The 21,710-nt window shown below is 40.9% G+C and overlaps 3 protein-coding genes and 1 non-coding gene across 13 annotated transcripts; 2 read left to right on the top strand and 2 right to left on the bottom strand.

Moving 5' to 3' along the window:
* The first annotated feature begins 195 nt into the window (after positions 1–195).
* LOC129588201 (cyclin-dependent kinase 18-like) lies at positions 196–14,738 on the top strand. 7 transcript variants are annotated; one of them, XM_055482353.1, is made up of 14 exons: positions 196–515; positions 3,736–3,874; positions 9,937–10,230; positions 10,532–10,597; positions 10,690–10,801; positions 10,894–10,937; positions 11,732–11,889; positions 12,026–12,076; positions 12,170–12,303; positions 12,702–12,763; positions 13,247–13,491; positions 13,593–13,683; positions 13,772–13,840; positions 14,216–14,738. In XM_055482353.1, exons 2-14 carry the CDS (start codon positions 3,745–3,747, stop codon positions 14,257–14,259), a joined length of 1,500 nt encoding a protein of 499 aa, XP_055338328.1. In that variant the 5' UTR covers positions 196–515; positions 3,736–3,744; the 3' UTR covers positions 14,260–14,738. The 7 variants fall into 7 exon arrangements, with proteins under 7 accessions (XP_055338328.1, XP_055338326.1, XP_055338324.1 ...); XM_055482351.1 differs by lacking the exon at positions 196–515 and adding an exon at positions 2,369–3,049; XM_055482349.1 differs by lacking the exon at positions 196–515 and adding an exon at positions 2,369–3,105.
* Positions 14,646–19,312, bottom strand: LOC129588199 (importin-11-like). 4 transcript variants are annotated; one of them, XM_055482339.1, is made up of 11 exons: positions 19,208–19,312; positions 18,992–19,115; positions 18,537–18,938; positions 18,186–18,389; positions 17,768–18,100; positions 17,413–17,602; positions 17,202–17,351; positions 17,030–17,135; positions 16,760–16,930; positions 15,458–16,579; positions 14,646–15,240 (listed from the first exon to the last, which is right to left on the bottom strand). In XM_055482339.1, exons 3-11 carry the CDS (start codon positions 18,882–18,884, stop codon positions 14,871–14,873), a joined length of 2,994 nt encoding a protein of 997 aa, XP_055338314.1. In that variant the 5' UTR covers positions 18,885–18,938; positions 18,992–19,115; positions 19,208–19,312; the 3' UTR covers positions 14,646–14,870. The 4 variants fall into 4 exon arrangements, with proteins under 4 accessions (XP_055338314.1, XP_055338313.1, XP_055338315.1 ...); XM_055482338.1 differs by having other exon boundaries at positions 18,537–18,935; XM_055482340.1 differs by having other exon boundaries at positions 18,992–19,280.
* Positions 19,313–19,447: 135 nt separating this feature from the next.
* On the top strand, positions 19,448–19,519 carry Trnaq-uug (transfer RNA glutamine (anticodon UUG)). The gene has a single exon. It is a non-coding gene; the product is annotated as a tRNA-Gln (tRNA).
* Positions 19,520–19,853: 334 nt separating this feature from the next.
* LOC129588204 (uncharacterized) lies at positions 19,854–21,478 on the bottom strand. Its single transcript, XM_055482356.1, has 3 exons — positions 20,787–21,478; positions 20,453–20,686; positions 19,854–20,271 (listed from the first exon to the last, which is right to left on the bottom strand). The coding sequence occupies exons 1-3, from the start codon at positions 21,087–21,089 to the stop codon at positions 19,972–19,974; spliced, it is 837 nt and encodes a 278-aa protein (XP_055338331.1). The 5' UTR covers positions 21,090–21,478; the 3' UTR covers positions 19,854–19,971.
* Positions 21,479–21,710: the final 232 nt, after the last annotated feature.

The raw sequence follows: 21,710 nt of genomic DNA, 5'->3' as shown, positions 1-21,710 counted from the left end.
AGCGACAACCTGACTGCTGTGCGCATTTACGAAATTTGATGAACGTAGTGAAGTGGCCATCGTTATATGCGCAAACTTCGCGCTAGCTGTACCTTTACGTAGGAAATTACCGGACAAGCTTGTACACATGTACAGACTGTACAATAGTGCACTGTAGTGTAATAAGTACAGTATGTGCGTATCCACTATCCACTTCGACCACGTCCAAGTTCCAACGAATATAAACTGGCCCCAGAAAGTCCAGAATTTTAGAGCCATAAGCATTTATTTTCGAAGGGTTTCTTGCCTTTTTTCGTTTTCAGTGCGTTCTATTACTTTGCAGTTATTTGCCGCATTATGATGGTTTTTGTGCACTTGCTTATAGTAGCCATTTGAACGTGAAAAAATTTCTCTAACACAACTTTCAATTGATGGATATATCTGGCTGTGAGGACAGTTTACTGCAGCTGCAATTGGCGATTTCAGAAGAAATCCACACCGTGGTTTCCACTGAACAGCAAGTGTAGACTGCAAGTGTAAGTCAGAACTAACAGTAAGATTAACTAATTATGTATTGTAAGGACGCAGTTTTGATTAATATTGAGAAATTGTGCAGGCAGACAACATTTTGATATTCTGTGGCTATGTATTTTGTACGTGTCAGCGAATGACTTAAACCTATTAGGAAAGCCAAATCAAAAAGTTTAACTGTTAAACAATAACTGTTATGGTCCATGGAACATGTTATGCAATAATTATAATACAGCAACTAAATAGCAGAAAATTTTGATGCTTCGGAATAAGTGGACACGGCATAAATGGCAGTATGGCACTAAATGCATGAAGTGTAAGCCTTGGTGGTTAAATGCAGTTTTTAGCATTTCTGTTGATTGTAAACATATAGCATTTCATAGCATTGACTTTATCATTTGTGCAGTTTATGTTTTGAAAATGCAGTTCAGAAGCTTATTGCATGTGTTAAGATTGCATGATGCATCAGGGAGTGACTATAGATGCGATATATTGATGCCTTGTGCCGTTGTGCACCTTTGCGGACTGCGAGCGAAGATCTTCTCGAGGCGATTTATCGGAAAATAATTAGATTAGTATTGCTTGTTGGCTTAAATAAAAACTTTGCTGGATTTTGTTTCCGCGTCCACATGCTTGAACCTTGTACTATACTGTACTTTGCATGACGCTGGATTTTTGCCGTTTCTATCAAGTGGAAAATTCTCATTTTCGACAATGAAAACCGACTTAACTGTTTAACAGATTTTAAAGCTAACTTCTTTACCGGAAGTGGGGTGATCTTTGCAAGTTAGACTGTCTTTGATGGCTTGAAGTTTGAACAAATTTTACTTGTACCGGACGATACTCGTACATATCGTTGAGACATAATTATGAGACGTTGTGTTAATTATAACAGATTATCAGCTAACTCATAGTGATACATGTTATTATGATAAAATTATGTACCGCCTACACCAGTTTCCCTCTGCTTTTACACGAAGCTGTAAGCCACGCATGTCTTCTACAATCAGTAAAATGGAATAGATAGGTATGTTACACACTAACAGGGACGTTTAGACTTAACGGATAAAACTGGTATTTTGTTGCATCCTTTTCACTTCGTGTTCGTTCTCATGCATAATTCAGAATATTAGCTATAATTACTGTCAAATATCATGCTTGTATGATGCTACATCGGTTACTCATCTTTCCGCTATGACTGAAACATGTTCACTGAAATACATGTAGTAAATTTGAGCGTGATTCTGCAATGAATCTGCCTTCAGTGCCATTCACTACGATGGACAATAACATATTAATAATTTCGCTTAATGACATGTAATATTAATTTTTTCTTCATGTCAATTTGCTAATTAGGTGATACATGGTAAATTCAATTAGCAGATTGCTAATTAATTAAGTGCTAAATGTGCTAATTAGGTGAATGACTTGAGTTCATCAAATTTTCTCAATTACTAATTATTAAGAATTAAATAAACTTAAAATGACGAATACAGTAGTAGTTACATACAGTTTACTGCAGCCTGGATCATTACGAACGTTTATTAGCAGCGCAAGTTTAGTCGACAAGCGGTCATGATTGAGCGTTATCCGATCAACAGCTGGTCTAATTGCAACTGATTTCCATCTGACGTTTCAGTGAATCTGTCTGATCAAATCAGTGCGTGATTCGTCATGCTTATACAATTCGCATCAGTCCCATATATATTACAGCAGCTAATATCGTCCTAGATGGCAGTCTGATGACGCTTATTGCAGACTGCAATGTGGTACGCATACACTAATACACTGTTTTGAACCGGTAAAACTCGGACCGTGAACGAGGCGACAAGCTAGCATCTGCGCAACTGCGCTTATTGTCAGTATTATGCCTTTAATTGCAAAAGTCAACCGTAATGAAAAAGGGCCTCTGGGTAATTCAAAGCCGGCAGTCAATGAAGCTTATGTACGTCGAAGAGCGAAGCATGCCATACGAATTGTACACAATTATCCTTCGCCGTCGTTAAGGACACTGCCGGTTATATTAACGTTAATCCAGGTTACGCATTAAGTAAGCTATCCGATTCCTGGTTGCATTTAAAATTCCACAGGAACAGGGATGCTATGTTGGCCATGGCTTCTCTAGAGCGTTAACGATATGATTGTACGGCATTCTCTATGCAGCGAAATTGAAATTACATGATTTATAGGCCATTCCGTCAATTTGGATGATATGTAATCGTGTGACATTGACGTTGGGCATGTTTGACTGTATCCAACTTTTCCTCTGGCTGAAGTCACTGGACCTCGCAGTGCCGATGCTTCGTTGTTTGACAAGCTGCTCTTATCGGTTGATGACTGGGAAAAGTGTATCACGTATTTTCTGAGCTCAAACAGAAAGGCCTCTCATATCAGTCGACCTTTTTATCGCACATGACACTACATGAGAATTTGAAAAATACTTCGCGTACAGTTTTCGGAAGGATTATCTGCAGTTGTTATCCCTGCATTTTTTTCGTTTCGAATTGCTGCAAATATCTGAGCCTGTTGGATGCTACTGGTACTAAAACTTACAGATTTTGTTTTTTTGGTTTTAATGTCGGTTTACAAAAACAGGTATATAATCAGATAGTGTTTCTTAACACAAATTTGTTTATGTGTATTTTCGACTGCTCCGGTCTGCTGGTCAGTGCGTGGATATATATATATCAAGATAATTATATATAACTGCATGTGATTGTTATTTACTCTTATTTTAATTTTTTGTAAGATGAGTTATTGTATGATATTGTATTTAACCATGTGTTGCTTGCTTTTTACAGTGTTTTGGTTAACTAATGCAGGGACGAGCCATCTGCTGCATAACGCATAATACTAGTTTTTGCAGCAATTTTCTGAAATATTTGCACGTTCACCTAGATAAATAAATACTCTTATGGCGCGTTATGTACCAGGAATCGAGTCATGCAGTGCCGTTGGTGTAGTGAGATAGACATAGTTCTTGAGTTACAGTATGCATAAAAGGTGTCCATGGATAGCGCCGTCGCATGTTTTTCGGGTGTGATTTTGTTTTGTAATTTGCAGTCTTATTGCAGTACCAAAGAGTTTGAGATAGAGTAAATTATTTGTCAGAAATTTGGAATGTTTGTATGTTTGCCGGAAAATATTCACCTGAGTTTTCTGAATTGACAATTATCTGCTTGTTCATGATGTCACTGCCCGTAATCCGCTTTGCCATTATCGTAGGTTACGAAAATGAAACGGTTGCGACGACGATTGAAAGCGGCTCTTTACAGCCGAGAGAACAGAGTGGAGGAAGAAGTAACAACCACCACTTTCCATGTTAGCCACATGCATTTCGGTGATCACCGTTCCCGGGAAAACGGTAAGCTATTGTGGCTAACCAGAAATGTTTTTGTGGCAATAGAATAATTTTATGAAAATATAATATGTTTTCCCTTGCTCTGTGCTTGGCCCTCGTACAGTGAGTGTTGTTTATTGTGCGGTAGTTCTCTTTTGACTGGAGCGACTTATTTATCGTTCTTGATCGAATTTGGTCATGCTTGCAAAATGATGAGACGCTGACAGCGACCTGGGTTACTTCCATTGTAACCGGGTCAGACTATGAGCAGGGGTTCGGTGTAAATAAAAACATTCGCCGTCCATGTGGTCGGACTTTGTTCGTAGTGGAACTATTTTACTATGATTCCACAAAACCACGAGTACACCGTGCATTCTGGCGTGAAATTTATGGTTTGGACTTTGCAGTGACAGTCTGGTAGTTTGAGCCTGTAACAAAAAACTGCCGGCGTGCGCGGTTTCTAGCACGTAAAAATATAGTGCATCGCGGTTGTAAGCGCGTAAATCTGGTACATCAGAGATGCTGTTTTTATTATTATTATTAACTTTAGTATTTGTGTGGTAATTCGCAGAGAACCATCATTCTGGATGGCAATTTTATTAAAGCGATTGTTTTCTGTATTACAGTCGCGTCATTTCCACATATAGTTATAATACACATACCCACCTTTCATTTACTTGTGATCAAAAAATGTTAATAATCTGAGTTCTCCTTCTGCGAATATTTCGTAAATCTGTCTTAAGTATCTTGTTTTTCTTGACATCAAGATTCGCAAAATTGTACGACATTCTGGAGACTTCTTAAAAGAGACCAACCATAAAAACCCTGAATTTTATGTGAAGTACACAGACAGAGTACTTCTTTATATAAAATGTTTTTACTGTGGTCAGGTCGGAAAAAATCGATGCGTTTTGCCGTTTTCTATTCGATGCAGGGCAGACCTATGGAAGAGCCGCATTGGAGCAAAAACCTGAACGGGAAAAGTTACATGGGATTTTTATGCGTGGACATTTTCGGGTTAATATTGAGACACTGGTTAAAAAAGTGCTCATTAGACAGTCTGATATAGCAATTTGGAAGTCCTCTAACTGACCAAATCAGAACCAGTCATGAAGATTTGCACTTGAATGTGGACATTATGTGTAGTCGAAAATTTCCGCGTTGAGTGGATTAGCAACTGATGCGGATCCCTCTCGTTATCCGCAGCAGTGGGTGTGCCAAAAAGGGAAAGGATGCTAGACGTTAGCTCCTGTTGGGGTGACATTTTTAGCACAACGGACACGAGTTTAAATGCTCATTTAATTCTTGGACGTTAGTATTCTTGGACGTTAGTGTCTCGTTTGCGAGCCCGAAGTTCAGGTTGTTGGATAGTTAAGGCTTCATTCAAAGTTGCAAAAGAATTGATGGTTTGTTTGGACAATGGTTTGTTGAGCATTTCATATTAAACTGAACACTAATAACAGCTGACAAACCGCCTGTATTACAAGATAATAGGGAAAACTGTTACGTACCTAAATATGTAGCTCTTTAAGCACTTAATGTGCTCGTTTTATAACGTGCTATGGCTTTTCAGATTTTGACTTCGTACACCTTGCGACAGAAATTTTTGTCTGCAAGACCAGAGCGCTTCATAGAAGCGCGCTTCATTTTTGTCTGCTTCCGAAGCGCGCTTCTTCTAGACCAGAGCGCTTCATTTTTGTCTGCTTCATAGAAATGTGTTGTGACATACGTAAAATGAAAACTTATGTACAGCGATATACGTGCACTTATGTATGTTGCACTTATGTACAGCGATATACTCGTAAATACTGTACAAGGCAATTGCATAATTATGGCAGACGAAATGCCGTCTTATTGCACACGGTACACCTCTTTATACAAAATCGATACAGTATTAGTTTAAAGATTTCATAGTTTATGTCTTAGTTTATTTCTTAGTTTATGATTTATTAGTTTATGTCATTTATTTTCGTTATTGACTGTGGGAAACTGTACGAGTACCGGTAAGTTCGGTCGTGCGGATAGCAAGGCCCGGTATAGAGCAAAATCCTGGATGCGGTTGTTTTGTTACTCCAAAATCCATACGAGTACTTTATATCATAAGAAGTGGAGCGCTACTGTTGCGGCGCTTGCTTGCAGAAGAATAATTTGATTGTCTGTGAGTCCACTTCCTCAATAACTAATCCGAATATATTCTCTACGTAGTGCATAACATTACGCGCTAATAGTCGCGCGCAACGTCTTAATATGCATTGGTGAGAACTCAACTTTTCAAAAATCTTCAGCGAAAAATTAAGTATGCTAGGATCATGGCAGACGGAAATTAGGATGCGCAGATACGCTCATTTCCTCTGAAATTGTGGTTGGGATTTCGGAAGGGATCGTCGGTGCGCAGGGATCGTGTATCACCGTACCCATTTCAGGGATGAAAGTGAATTCATCATAAAGCAATGAAGTGGGCGTATATTGCATACGAGGCTTCAATTACGAACTCGAGTATTATATTAGGTACAACGGTACAAGTAGAAGTATCTGTCTTATGTTTTGTTATGCGTTTGGATGTCTGCATTGAATTTGGAAGAACTTGCAAACATCAATGGCCCTGCACGCCGTGCTCCCATTGCGCTCTCACCAATACGCCCTGCAACAAAGTTCTTAAAGCCGCGGGAAATTCTTAAGAAATTTGTGAATTAACGGTATAAGTAACGATTGGTTTGGCAGGTTTTGGTTTCTGCGTGGATTGCGGCTCAGACACTGAAGTGGAAAGCTAGAGTTCTGCTATGTAATGTTTAGGCGGCGAGCGGAAAAGCTCGCCGAGAACATCGCATTAGGTTTTTGAAGGCTTGGAGCTAGCTAGCGTCAGCTGTTTCTGAGATACAGTTGCCTCTAGATCTGCTTTTGCCCGTTGCCGGTCATTGCAGATTAGTCACATATACGCTGTAGTATACGAGTACTTTCCGATGCGCCGATTCATATTTATTGATTTTTGTTGTGCTGCTTTTTCGGCATTGGCGTACTACTGGTAAATGACTGGCACATGCAGCTGACACTGTAGACATATGTCAGTTTAACAGAGTCATCTGTCTGCACAGTGCAGAACTCCAAAGGAGACCTTAATATTATACTGGAGACAGTTTTTCCACCAGCTGCAGTCATATTAATGCAACATCTAACGCTTCCCCAGAATATTTGTCTGATTTGTTTATGACTACTCAAAACATTGACAGTAAGTTAAGTGCCCGGTCGGGAAAGGATTTGGAAAGTTATCTCGGTGATTCCCGCACCTTTTGCATTATGGTGGATTCCGAGGAAGCGCGAGAGCAATCCGTGCCGCGCACAGCGTTACCAACGAGCCAGAGCCTGATATCGTTTACTCAGCTTCAAAAATTATCTAATCAACCTAAACGATTCGCGAACGCTTCCTTAAAATGGCTCTCTATGTTTAATATCAATAAAACAACAACAGCAACAGCTGCCGCACCAACCGCCTCTACCTGTACACGAGTCAACGAAATTGAAGTGGTAACACAAAGTAACAGAATCGTCAAATCGCGGAGTTTATTGCACCGGATCGTGCGACCCTCACAGAGTGTCGTAACCAATTTGAGTAAGTACCTTTTAATAATCATCAGTTTAAAGGGGCTTCAGTTTGAAGAGAGCGGTATGATTGGTTTTACTGTATATGAAAAATAATCATATACTTGCTCGTAAATTTGTGTTTGCACATGCAAAGAGATTGACCGTCGGGACACATATCCCAGTCGTCATTCGAAGCTTGTCGCGGGGCAGTATTCACGTCTGCTGAAATATCCTCCAGGCTCCCATGATGTTTGTTCAGGAGACCATTCATTAAAACGAAACCTTATATGCTCATTTTACACTCTTCCTGCTTTCTTTCTTAATGAAATCGGCGTCATTTGCGAAATTTAGTGTGGTTGTAGCTTGCACTGCAACAGTTCTTCTTACTTTTGTGAGTCGTTAATCGTTATATATGCATGTGGTACTGTAAGGTTGGTTCCGCAGCGTTCTAAGCGATAAGGGTATAAATATTATAACCTGCGGTTAATTCCGTTGGTGTTCGGTCAGCATTCAACTACGTACACCGTGAAATTCTGGGTGTGATGATTGTAATATTTCTTTCATGTATGTTTGCGTGGCACGAGATTTTATTTTTGGGAATGGAAAATAAAATTTCGAAGAATTAACCTGTACCACCATAGCGTGTATAAATAGGCATGCCTGCAGGTTGCTGCTACATAGTTGAAGTGTACAATTGTAAATTACTTACAGCGAGGCATTTAAAAATAAATTACAGGATTATGGTTCCGTATAGTGGGAGTGTTATCCGTTAATTTAATTACTGTAGTAACCTCTACTGCACATTGCGAAAATGGTGTTTGACATTGTATTTCTAAATTCTACCCACTTTGTGTAGTTTGTGCCTAATGTAAGCCACTATGCTTTTTGTTACAATCCGATAACGCCATATTTTGATTATTATGTTTAAAGTATTAGTGTTATAAAAAATTTGCTGGACGACTGAGCACTGGCTCTCGCTGATACTTTCGATGCGTGTATGATCTTCTTGCCGCATTTGGATTGATCATGGTTTTGAATTCCGTAAAGTAAGGAGATGTGCCGTGGATTTTGTGATGCGACGCGACATCAATGTTGCAGCGCACTCCGTGCCGGTTTATTTTTGTCGTTTGCGTGCGTAATTGTTTGTTCTTGAATGACAAGAGCGCGGTTCATCTACTGAAAATCTTCCAACTGCTTGCCGTTTGCGTTTCGTATGGAATATATAAAGAACGAACGAACTGTGAAACGGAGCCGGAAACGCTCAAATTTTGCTAAATGGGGGAAATTATAATAATTACTAAAGTACTCGTAAATAATCATTCTAGTGTCGGCACATTCTCCCGTAAATGTTGAGCAGTATGTCTGTAAAGATAATCGAAATACGAAGCACTGCATACTGGATACAGATATTGGGCAGAATAAGTTTATATGGATATTTTTGTGCATAACCACTGGAAACGAGAAGAATTCTGCGAAATTCATGATGCTACTTGCTTGTTTGCAGCTTACTTGTTTAGTGTCCTTATTTCTAGCTAGGTGGTTGAAAGTATTCTGACTTCATAGGACGGGTGTTGTAAATACTTTTTGCTACGTTATTGTTAAGAATTTTGAGTGCGAAGAGCGAACGCAGATATTGTCTGGTAGACTTGCACTGATTTAAAATGTAAATTTCGGCTCTTCATTGCATCAGATGCTGCGTTTAGCAGCTTTAGCTGTATTTTCACTCCGGTTCACGAGCAGTCGCCAACTGGAGCGGCATCCTTGCAATATTCAGATTACGTTAATACAATAAAAAACTGGCGTCATCCTTGACTCGTTCGTTAAGTTGATAAGCCTGACGCTTAGGACGATCAGAATCACTCCTTTTTCGGGCTGGAAGAAGCCTGATGCTGGTGTGGATCGATGCGATAAATGTTTATGAAAGCGTAAAATTTGTATCGCTGCAACTGCAGCCTTGAGAGTTGAGATACCCTGATTGTGCCGAATGACTGCAGAGCGTACACTCTTATGAATGCGACATGCAGTGTTATACATCCATTGAGAATTAGCCCAGTTGGATGTATGAAGTGCTGCATATTTGCTGCTGTTTTCCTAAAATAGTAATGTAAAATACATTTTTAACTTACGCCAGATTGTGAGAAAGGACACAGAAAGTGATATACTAGAAATGAAGAAATATGACCGGAAAGCATTAGGTCGGTTCAAATGCTAAATGGTAATTAGTGTTCGTATAAATTTGCAATATCATCAGCAAAATTCAGTTCTCACAACCTGAATTCTGTGAAATAGTTCTGATTCTTTTACCGCGTATAAGACTTCAGAAAACAATGAGTACTGAAAACGTTTTCATCTTTTTTCACTAGAAACTATATATGGTCGTTTTGTTGTTGCTGCTGTCGTTGTCGTTGAGACTGTACTTGTACATCGTAAACAAAGCGTTCATCCAGGGATATTTGATTTTTCTCACATGGATTTGGGAAAATGAGCTTTTGCCTGTTTCTCATTAGGTGTTGTTCCCGAATATCCACCGTGTCCTTATGGCTCCGATGGAGAAAGCGAGGGTTTGTCAGGAGGCTCGGAAGAAATTGTGTCCTCACCAAATACAACCACTATTTCCACCGAGCATGTCGTAATGAGACGTCGTCCCAGAACTTTGCGGAATGGTGACACATCGTTAACCGAAACACCGGGGCTTTGTAATAACGCCAGGCGGTGGAACGCTCAGGATATATCCAAGCGTCTGTCTTTACCGGCAGAACTGAATGTTCCTGAAAGTTTCATCGCTCGGCACATTGGACCAGGTCTGTTACCTTATGTTTAGAACATGCTGATGTAACGTCCGCTAGAATATTTATTACGACGATTTTGATTTTTCAATGACAAATCGAACAAATGGTTCACGATAGTTACGATTCTTCTGATTTGAATTTATTTTCAACGGAAATGTCTCCGAGCTTCCCGAACGATGGCTGAGCTATTATAGTAAACTAAGTGATGTCAGTATGTGGTGCGTAATGCGCACTGCGCAGTGAGAAGCAGATGATCAACACTGTTTTTTTTTTCGTAACGAATCCCAAGTCGTCAGAGAGCAATTTGTTACAGACAGCCCATTGGATGGTCCACTGACCCGCAAGCTACGGCGCACCAGTTTATCTGAGCTGGGATTTGGTAAGGTTAACGTCGTGCCAGTATAAGATTGGTTGGTGTTAAGATGCTCCAGTGGAGCGCGATCATGTAATAAGCCTGCTTGTTATTTGCAGGCAAATTGGAAACATACCTCAAACTGGAGCGACTGGGCGAAGGAACATACGCTACAGTGTACAAAGGCAAAAGCCGCCTAACCGACGGTCTTGTGGCATTAAAAGAAATTAGGTAGGTTGCATGTTGGACGGGGCTTGGCGGATTCTCGGGAGCAGCATCAATCGATAATTGCCATTAATATATATGCCATTGTTGTTTTACAGATTGGAGCACGATGAGGGTGCCCCCTGCACGGCCATCCGTGAAGGTTAGTTGTTTGTCCATGACATTCTCTTCCATATTGCTTGCCAGGGAAACGGATTTATAGCGATGGCTGGCAGCCTTCCGGCACAATGCAAATCGTTGCGTAACGTACCAACTGGAATATCATATGTTGTGCTTACAAGTTAGCTACAAAAATATATCAAGCGGTTTATCAGCAGGCGCACATGACAGGACACAACACTTAATGCCTTTCAACTGATCTTGTTCACAGCTTTTCAGAGAAAAGACCTTTTGTTTCACATTGCGTTTTGTAAAAAAATAATGACGGCAAGAATATCCTTTTTAAGTGTGTTTGTAGCTACGCGAACGGTTGCTGTTTTATTCCTTGCCGGTTTCACACCAGTTTGTCTTTCAGAAACTGTTGTATCCGTCTTATGTTTTTGTCGATCTTACCCTTTTCCTGAGGAAGTCATTATTGCTGATTTAGAAAAACTTTTAACATCTCGTAACTTTGTAAGCGACTACAACTAAATTTTAATATAAAACGTATAGAGTTAATATGTATGCGAGTATAACACAGAGAATATTTTAAGTTGTACTATAGTTCTTTTCTTTTAACCGGCTATTCTTTAGCCACCTTACAAAACTTTCGATACAACACGAGCTTATTCTAGAATGTGTATGTCGTTCATGTCGTTGGCTATTGCAAACGACATGAACCGATTGCACTTGTTAGATCGGAAATGCAGTAACTGGTTCGACACTAGTTTTGTTTCCAGAATTATTTATGAGACTTAATGGAAACTTGTCGTTGTGCTCAATATGTGATGGTTTTAGTTTCCTTGCTGCGCGACCTTCGACACGCCAATATTGTAACCTTGCATGACATTATCCACAGCGAAAAGTCGCTGGTACTAGTCTTTGAATATTTGGAAAGCGATCTCAAATCTTATATGGAACGCTACAACAACTACATCAACCTCAAAAATATTCGAGTACGTTTCCCATGAATGAGACTGGATAATGTGATTAATTTTGCATTTACGTTCACTCTATAATTCAGCATCTCTCCATTGACCTACTTCTCAGCATTTACACAAAATATATAATATTCTCCTTTTCAATTTGCAGCTGTTCCTCTTGCAACTACTGCGCGGTCTGAATTACTGCCACAAACGTCGAGTGAGTGTGTTGATTGTGCAGGCGTTGACAATTTCAATTTTGCTGTCTACTACGGATCGATTCCGATCTATAAAAGACATTATTAATTTGCAGGTATTACACAGGGATTTGAAACCGCAGAATTTATTGATTAGTGATCGCGGCGAGCTAAAGTTAGCCGATTTTGGACTGGCCCGAGCGAAATCTGTTCCAACCAAAACATTCTCCAATGAAGTTGTCACCTTATGGTAAGTTTTTGAGATAATGTACGAGGATATTGTAGTATAATTCTGTTGCTATTCTGACTACTACACAGTAACATAGTTTACAGTTCACGATGCACCACAGGAACGAAACCTGAACAGAACAATGGTTACATACCAAAATTTTGCAAGACTAGCATATGCACATAATTATATATGTACGGTACCGCGCCAAAGCCACAATAATAACATAAGCTAGAATTGGGTATGATTATTGCTATAACTATTTGACCAATCCTTTAAAAAGGAAAACTCAATAGAATGCTCGTAGCATCGCGATAAGGGTGCATTCCTTATTTTGCGATATACCATACGTCTGTTTAAATACCGACTGTCTCGTGGTGTTTTCTGAAATATACCAACAAATATTGCTAAAATGATAGGTATCGGCCGCCGGATATTCTTTTGGGCGCCACAGATTACACGACGCACATTGACATGTGGGGTAAGTCTGCTGCTATTTCCGTTCTGGCACTTTAGCGACCCAGCCTCGAAGAAGCGGTATGAATGCGTAGTGCGCACAGTACTTTTAATATCCGTAATGAGACCACTTCCGACCACATCCTCTCGATGATTGATTTTTCCTAACAACTTTGGATGCATCTAACGCGTAGTGCAGATCTTTCAGCTCAGTTTATAGTTAATACACAAAGGACAAGTTTTCTAGGCTTCATAAGCTAACGTACTTTATGTATTGTTTCGTTTAATAAAAAATATCACTTTACCTGGTAGTTAACTGAAGTCTGCATAGCTCTAGATCATGTCGCCTAGATTTTAAAGAAAGCTTAACTACGTGCATTACCAGATGTAAGATTTATGATGCAAGCATTTGTAACGCACTTTGATGCTTCTTTGATATCTACTGCCACTACGGCTCACCTTTTTGACATAACTTACGTTGGTGACCGTGATGGATCATTGTGATTAGGTGTGGGATGTATATTCTATGAAATGGCCACTGGTCGCCCAATGTTTCCCGGCTCGACAACCGAAGATGAAATGCATTTAATCTTCAAGATGTTGGGCACACCCACGGAGGGCGAATGGCCCCATATCCAGGAAAGCGAGGAGTTTAAAGCCCTGGGATTGCCCTTCTATGAGCCGCAGCCCCTCATCAACCAGGTTCCCCGACTGGACTTGGATGGCCTCGATCTGATCACTCGTTTTCTCTGTGTAATTATTTGCTTTCTTGGTTTCTTATGTTATATCCCTGTTTAACGAAGATATTGACCTGAATTGCCATTTTGTCTAACACTTTCTGTGTGTGCTTGCAGTATAATGTGCGCCAGCGGATAACTGCCGGTGACGCAATGCGTCATCCCTACTTCCGACCGTTGGGCCCGTCCATTCTGCAGCTTGACGACAGTGAGTGCTCCTGTGGCCTCTCTCCACGAGTACTGTATTCAAACATTACCATATAATCAATAGAAATAATGGGGCTGATTTTCTTTAGCCGCTTCCATATTCTCATTACCCAATATTGCGATGGAGCGGGAGAACACCTTACACTACTCTGTGCCAAGTGAGTACCATTGGCAGATTTAAGCACTAAATTTTGTTTGTAATCTCCTACTCGTACGTGCCGATGTTGGATTTCGTTTTTTGCAAATTAAAAATAGTTATCAGATGTGGAATGTCGATAGTTTATACTGCATTACCGTAGCAAGTTAATTAACGAAGTTAAGTACGAAAATTTTGTGTTGATTAACAATTAAATATAAATTATTTTGCTATCGATATCTAGCCTAATACCGACAGGTACGAGCACAGCCACACAGGGGTTGTGTGCACAGAGAAAACAAGATAATCGAGGCTTAGTACTTTTTGGATCTTTTCGATCATATTAGTTTGCGAAGTAGTTGCACGATAGAAACTGATGGGAGTCTGTTTCTTTCAGGCTCATCACATGGAAAGCCTCGCAGACAAAGCATGCTGCTGTGATTATCAATGACGCAGGCAGAGTGCAATACGAAAATTTATTATCGGATGGAGATGTCAGATCTACTCAGGCATTCCGTGCTTCATTATAGCGGAAAGAGGAGCACTGACGATGCAGCTGCAAGGATCCTGCCAAACAATATTTGCTCGCTTAGAAAGATGTAAAAACATATCTCGCTCAAATAGATGGTTTTTTGCTGCCCTTCGATTGCCAAAAATCCGAATGTGAATTGTGAACTGAATGACTGCATCACCGTGTTTTTGCATGGTTTCGTCGTTAGAGTATACCACCGGACTTTCTGTTTTACCGTTTTATTTCTATGTATCGAAAACTCAAGATCTCGTTATTAGTAGCCGTGCCTTGGAATAATCTGGCTGCTTAGGAAACGCATGGTTTTGTTTGTTATTTTTTGTTATTTCAGATATAGAAGTAAAGAAACAGTTTGCCATAAATTCACAATTGGTAAATCATTAAAATCAAATCGAACTCTTTGTCACATTAAAACCTGCACAGAACTGCAACGGTGCATCTCCTTACAAGTCAGAACATTTCAAGAGGCAACCACCACGGTTTCCCTGTGAATACCGGAATATTTAGTCCACCATCATCCAAGTCAGGAAACAATGTAGCGAAATTTTTCTTTGGTTTCCACATCTAGCATTTTCCATAAATTAGCAATAAACGCATCTCCTGTTTTGGCAGCCAATTCTCGCCATTTGTCTTTGAGATACCGAACCATATCGATGGAATAACAAATATTGCGATTTTTCAAGTCGTGCTTCCTCAAATCATCATAACTTCCGGTCGCCATCAGCGAATGGGTCAGTTTCTCATTGGAGAATGATTCATCCTGACTAATATTTAGCAAATCAATTTCACCATCTGCCCGAGGGGCGTCTCCACCGTAGACATCACCGGTTGAGAGCTGCGACATGATGTCGACGAGCGCCAGACTTACAGCAGGAAAATGCACAGCCATCAGCCTGAGGAAAAACAAAAAAAGACTAAACAGTAACAAAAACGCATGACAAATTTATACGTTCTTAAACCTGCGGTGTTATATCGCGTATGCTTCGCTTGTGGAATACAAAGTCGTCTTAAACTTTACAAAAAAGCGATGCCTGCTTTTCAAATGGACAGAAAGAACCTGCGGTGCATAATCCTCGATCCTATTACTTATGATCTTCACACAGTACGTACTTGGGATCAGCTGTCATCATTTGCATCAGCGCCAAACCACACAATTTTGTCCGCTCCAACTTGGAAATCCACGTGATCTGATCAGTCCATATTTTTACAAACGCATGGAAAACATCGACAGGATCCGGCGCATGCTTCTCAATGGCAACTGCGGAGAATACAGCGGAAAACGCAGAAAAATTGGCGTATATGCAGCGCGCAAGTAAACCCATTTTCAGCGCAAAAACTCGATTGCCATCTGTTGGTAAATCACAAATAAGCACAACGAGCAATGGCACCAATTTGGGAATGGCCGCCGCATCAAACACCTGCACACTCAAATCCAGCATTTTGATGATTATGGCCAGGCCTTCTTCCTTTACTTTGTTGACTTCCTCAGCACCCCAGACAATCAATTTTTCATAAAACTCTGTAAAGAATACTTCCGGACACAACAACATATAGTTATCAATTACATCCCGAACCAATTCCCTGTTTTCAGAAGCAATCTCCAGCATGGCAGGCAGGCGCTCCACTAAGAGTTTTTTTAACGAATCTCCACAGAACTCACTATTCTGAATCAAACTATTCCATAATTCCAGTCCATCCGTAATCAAATGGACAGACACGGGATTGGTTAAGTCGGTACTGAGGGCAATGAGTTCACACGCGAATGGCTCAATTTTCGCTGCATCATGGCGCAAAGCACGGACGGCTGTTCGCACCGCAGTAACAATCCCACACTGCACCAAATGATTCTCTGCACTGCTGTGCCACAATCCGGAGAGACACTGCAGTAGCTGGCCAACAAACGGCTGGATATGGGACTCCAGCCGTTCCAAGGTCACATTTAGGGAATTGAGCACAACAACTTGACTGTCATTCGATGTGCATTCGGACAATAGACTTAGCAGACCCTCAATGATAGCCGGGGCTGCCGGCATAATATCATCCACACGAAACTCGAAGATGTCCACCGTGGACTTGATGACACGAGCGGCCATCAACCGCACAGCGAAATGTTCAGATTTTTGAAGGCCATCTACGATCATTTTGAACATGACAGCTCGAGATTCATTAGCCAGACGAACAGAAGACCATTCTCCAACAAGCCATAAAATTCGCCGACGAATGATCATATTGCTAAAAATAAGGGTATACACTCATTACAATGTACTGAGCAGCAAACAATGCTTCGATAAAGAAATCATGCCCAACTTAACCTTAAGAGAGTCATTCAATGGAAAATCGCAAACGCCCAAAGTGGAAACGGTTAAACTGAAACTGCGGACGGTATTCGGATAACAGTTTCTATGTACTCACCTAGGGGATTTGTTCTGATATTCCTGCCAAAGATTTTGTTTGAAAAGTGAGTCAAAATCCAATGAATCAAACAGATGAAAAGCTGCTAAACCAGCAGCAAAATATATGCCTTCCCGCATCACTGGCGCCATGGCAGTATCCACCGTAGTGCTTTTTATCAGTTCCACAATTCTGCAACAAAATTTACCAATGAGAGCCACATGTAAATAGAACGGGTTGATCATGACTCTGCGAAAAGTGCAAAAATTCGAAAATTCAGACCCTGCATACTTTTGAGATCCAACGTCAGGATTGCAATAACACAATGCAGAAAGAAGGGTTTCTGCAGCAGCACGTACGCAGAACTTCCAGTTTTCGTGACCTTCGATTTCGTTGCCTTAAAAAAGGAATGGAGTTACAGCGCTGCCATTGGAAATTTACATCGCTACACTTGCACACTTACAAAAATCCTCTGTGTCGTGCTCCAAACGATCAATATCGGCTTCAGAAAGCGGTAAATATCGAGTAATAACCATGTCCACCATGTGTATCACGTTAGCAGAGCCAAAACAATTTTCCCTAATCCGCATGAAATCCGCAGTTTCTGGACCATCTGCACATACTCTGAATTTTATCTTTCGCACATCCAGATTCCCAACAGTAACAATACGAACCTTCCAGTCGAACAGAACGATAGCTTCGCTCCGAATGGAAAATCTTTATGATGTTCATGGCAGTCACTAGCACGCGCTCCGATAAGTTGAAGCGGGCAACATCTCCAAAAACGATCGGAATTACTTGTACCATCAACCGCTCCAGACACTGAGATGTTGCTAGTGGATGCTCCTCCATCATGTTCAAGAGCTATAATAACGCAAATAAAAACCAGTGGAGTCAAAAACAGGAAATCATCAACGAAAGACGACAACATTAGTTTTGAAAAATTTGGAATTCACTATCTTCCGTATCGTAACAGCGGTATAAACAAGTTTACACTTTCTGTTGCACTAATTGTGAATTAATTCTTACCGTTCGTAGAATGCGATGACCGATCTTCCGCAAATTAGAAGCGACATCCACGATATCGGGCCGCTGCAGTAGATTCTCGCTTGTCGAGGCGTAATCAAATAAACTGAACACCAGATTAGTGTCGCCGACAAAATCCCAGTATTTTCGATATGGTCCAAACGCTTTGTGATCCTTAATTCCATTGACCATCAATGTTTGCAGAACTTTCGCCGCGTACAAGGCTTTCTGCACATAAATCGCATTGCTCGGAAGCGCTTCACAGGGGCTTTTCAAAACCACGCCCAGATTATTCTGGAACAAATCCAGAACCGGAAGAAATATGTTTCCAGAGACCTAAAGCGAGGTAACATCTGCGTTTTTTAAATAAGTTCATAATCTTCAAAAAATACCAAGATAAAAAATAATTCTATCCACAAACCTCAAGAAATGCCTTCCGATCAGCTGGCAGTCGTTTACACGCCAATTCACGAGTGCATTCGTGCAGCAGACGCATGGCACGATACTGGATTTCATGGTTATCCTCCACCAACTTCTGTCCGATTTCTTCGATCAGCGTGGACCACGACCGTGGAAAATCAAAACGGGCAATTTTTCCAATAACCGCTAGCAGCTGCTTTAATGTCTGCGTCCAGAAAATTCATTTTTATAACATTCCGGCACCACAAATATGATTCAGCGAAATCAAATATACAGCAATTTATTACATGCGGGCCATAACTGAGAACACAGAAAAACATGAAATAAATGCATACAGCGCAACGAAACTTACAGCGATGCACTGCTGCTGGAAACAGGAAGCAAACATCAGACTGCGCAAAGCTCGCTTGTCGCGCTCCTGCAGCATAAGAGGACCGCTGCGCCAGAATCGCTCGATCGAGCTCTTGAAAACAATGGCCGCCAGTGTGCGTACTGTATCATTGGTGCTTGCATCGGAGACGATGGTGGCGAGTGCCGGCAGAAATTGCGCATGGTTGCGATAATCCTGGAGTTTCTGTTCCCCGGCACGAACACTCTCAGGATCCAGGGACGATGTGCAAAGGTTGAGCGCGTGGAAAATCTCCGCGATATTCAGCTGGGAATTATCACGGCTCTGAGTATTCTGATCTTCAGTACCCATCGCGGCGCTCCAACACGAACGGTGTTCGCTTATTGTGTTACCGTAATTTATCTGCTAATAAAACATTTTATCGTTTCTGTCATGCAGGTAAGTTTGACCACTCATACATCAACAGGTTGAAGGTTCCTTCAATCAGGATGTGAGTTTGCGGAAGTAAGGTTGGGATCTTCAAACCAAACTGACTGCGCTGTACCTCAAATCCGTAAATCTGGATTCCGAATCAAACCGCAACTAGTGAAAATTACCAACAACAAAACAAATAGAGCCAGGAAGGATTTTGTACATGGCACCATTCAATATTAACTACTGTGCGATAAACTTACCACATGTTTCACTTTCATACGATAAGCTGGAAAAAATGTTTTTTTGGAATTTTTTTAACTTTTTGTGTGTCAAATCCGGAAAACGCAGTCAACCAATGCAGATCCAAGTTAAAGCGCAAGCGTAGTGTATAGGCAGTGCACTAGCAGGTAACTGGCATCTTAAGGTAGGTCAGAATGTCAGACTATTTATGTTTTAATCTCATTTCGCTGCAATAATGCTTCAAACGGTAATGTAGTTAAGGCTGTATGGTGTAGTGGTTAGCACGTCGGACTTTGAATCCGTCGACCCGAGTTCGACTCTCGGTACGGCCTTGTTTTTCTCATCGCAAGGGCTAGTGGGGCAGCCCTTTTAATTTTTTTTGGCCATTTTTAGTCTCCCCAGACGTTCAACCTTTCTTTGCTTTCTCTTCCTGCCTCCTGGTGGCCGACGGCAGGCTTCTAAGCTTATTCCGTGATCAGTTTCTAGCGGAAATTATTGCGCTAACACAATGCACAGTGATGACCGGAAGTCAGAAGTCATCAGTTACATTCTTGGTAGTTACGATTTCGGATAATAAACCATGGAATTAAAATGTAGGAACTGAAAAATTATAAAAGCCAAGGAGATGATTTATAATGATATTACACACTATACATAATAATGCACTTTGAATTTGAAAATTTTAATACCATTCTAAACAGCTGTGGTCCTGCCAAAAGTGCTCATTTTACGAAGTACAGTTCAAGAAAAAAACTAATCATTACACAGAAAACACACAATACGTCTACGAAGGGTTCTTTGATATGTAATCCAAACTTCGTGATAGCATCCAGTAAGGATGTTGAATGTTTTGGCTCAAAACAGATAACGGACTGGACAGACTGGCACTGACTTCAGCATGCAGTCCCGTGATACCGGCTTTGTATGTTTTAGCAAACGCCTGCAGTTGCGGATACGATACAACCCGACTGCCTTCCACGATTGCCAGCAGCGGTACATACGATGAGAAAAACTTCAAAGCCTTGACCATGGCTTGGAAATTCAATTCTGGGGATGTAATCAGAATGGTCTCCAGGTAATCGTTCTAAAATAAACCAGAAACAAATAGTAATAATTATAACCGAAAACTTAATAAGATATTGGTCTTATCTGACGCTTCAGTGGCCGCAGGCCATTGAAAACCGTACTTTGACGTTAAAAAATGGACACCATAGGCGTACAGTACGCAGACGAGCACAATAAATTAGCAGTGGAAATACTTTTACCTGCATAAAAGGTTTCATAACCTCGAATCTCGTTCCTTTTGTTGCCTCCATTAAAACACGATTGTCGAAGATTCTCCAAAGTCGAATGCCCGTTTTAAATACCTTATTTTGGTAAGTCTTCCAAGTATTTATCGAAGTCGGGTTGGTATGGGCAAGCACTAATAATTTGGCATCAGCAATAACTTCGCGTGCTCTCATGGCTAATAAAAATTCCAGCGGATTGAGAGGGAAAGGCTAAGAAAAAAAGCAATACCATGCTCGTAACACATTGTCAATTTTGTAATATACGATTAAAATTAAAATAAGCAATCAGTAACAAAGTAACTACACGTACCTCGTCTCGTGGCATAAGATTGACACAGCTTTCATTAACCGGTCGCTTCAAAGGAAAGTAGAAGGGTTTTGTGACATGCAGAATTCGTCGTTTTCGAGCGTGCGGAGAAGGAGGATGTTGGAAATTAAGTTTGGTTCTCCGCTGTTCCCAAAACACCGAAGTCGTTCCAGTCCAGTTTTGCAAAAGCGCGTTTTTCCGTGTATTAATCAAGCCCAAGGAGTCTAGCGATGCACTCCATACTCCACGGGAAGGTGCGGAGATATCAAAAGCACACCGGGAGCAACTTACTCTGGCAGCGAGCATTTCGCAAATTAATTTGCAGAGTAGTAAAAGCTGAGCAAACTACAAAGAAGTACTTGAAATATTGCGAATATTGCAGAATTTGCAGTCAAATCGCAGTGTGCGTGCTGCAGATTCGAGATTTAAGCGCGAGCACATAGCCTGAATTCTTCATCGGTTCAAGGGACCATGGTCATGGACGAAAAATCGCTCTGTCAAGCACACCAGAAGGATGACATCGGGACTCTGGAGAAGTTCGAAATATCCTGGAATAAAAGTGACAAGAATAATAATGTTATGATTGTTATCAACGTTCCTTATTTTTGCCAAGCTAGATTCTGGAAGTACAGACTCGTAGTTCGTACTGTACCATTTAATTATTATTAATTTTTGTGTTGTTGTTAAATGTTAAGTTGTTATTATTTTGTTCGAGCTCGCAGTGCGAAGTTGCGAGCACTTGAATTTTAAATGAAACGGAAGTAAGTAATACTTCACAGTGTCATAGCACCGACAGCCCTATGTTCCGACAAAGTCGAACTAGACCACCGGTGCGGGGTACGCGTTGTCGTGGACGTTGGGCTGGTGGTGCAGCGTCAAGGCCAGCCTTGAACCACTGACATGTGAATGGCCGAGCCGCCGAAGTCA

This window comes from Paramacrobiotus metropolitanus, unplaced genomic scaffold, assembly GCF_019649055.1.
Source record: "Paramacrobiotus metropolitanus isolate TYO unplaced genomic scaffold, Prichtersi_v1.0 Parri_scaffold0000028, whole genome shotgun sequence".
NCBI classification, from domain to species: Eukaryota; Metazoa; Tardigrada; class Eutardigrada; order Parachela; family Macrobiotidae; genus Paramacrobiotus; species Paramacrobiotus metropolitanus.
The sequence above is the reverse complement of the archived record's forward strand: the minus strand, read 5'-3'. Positions and strand labels throughout refer to the sequence as shown.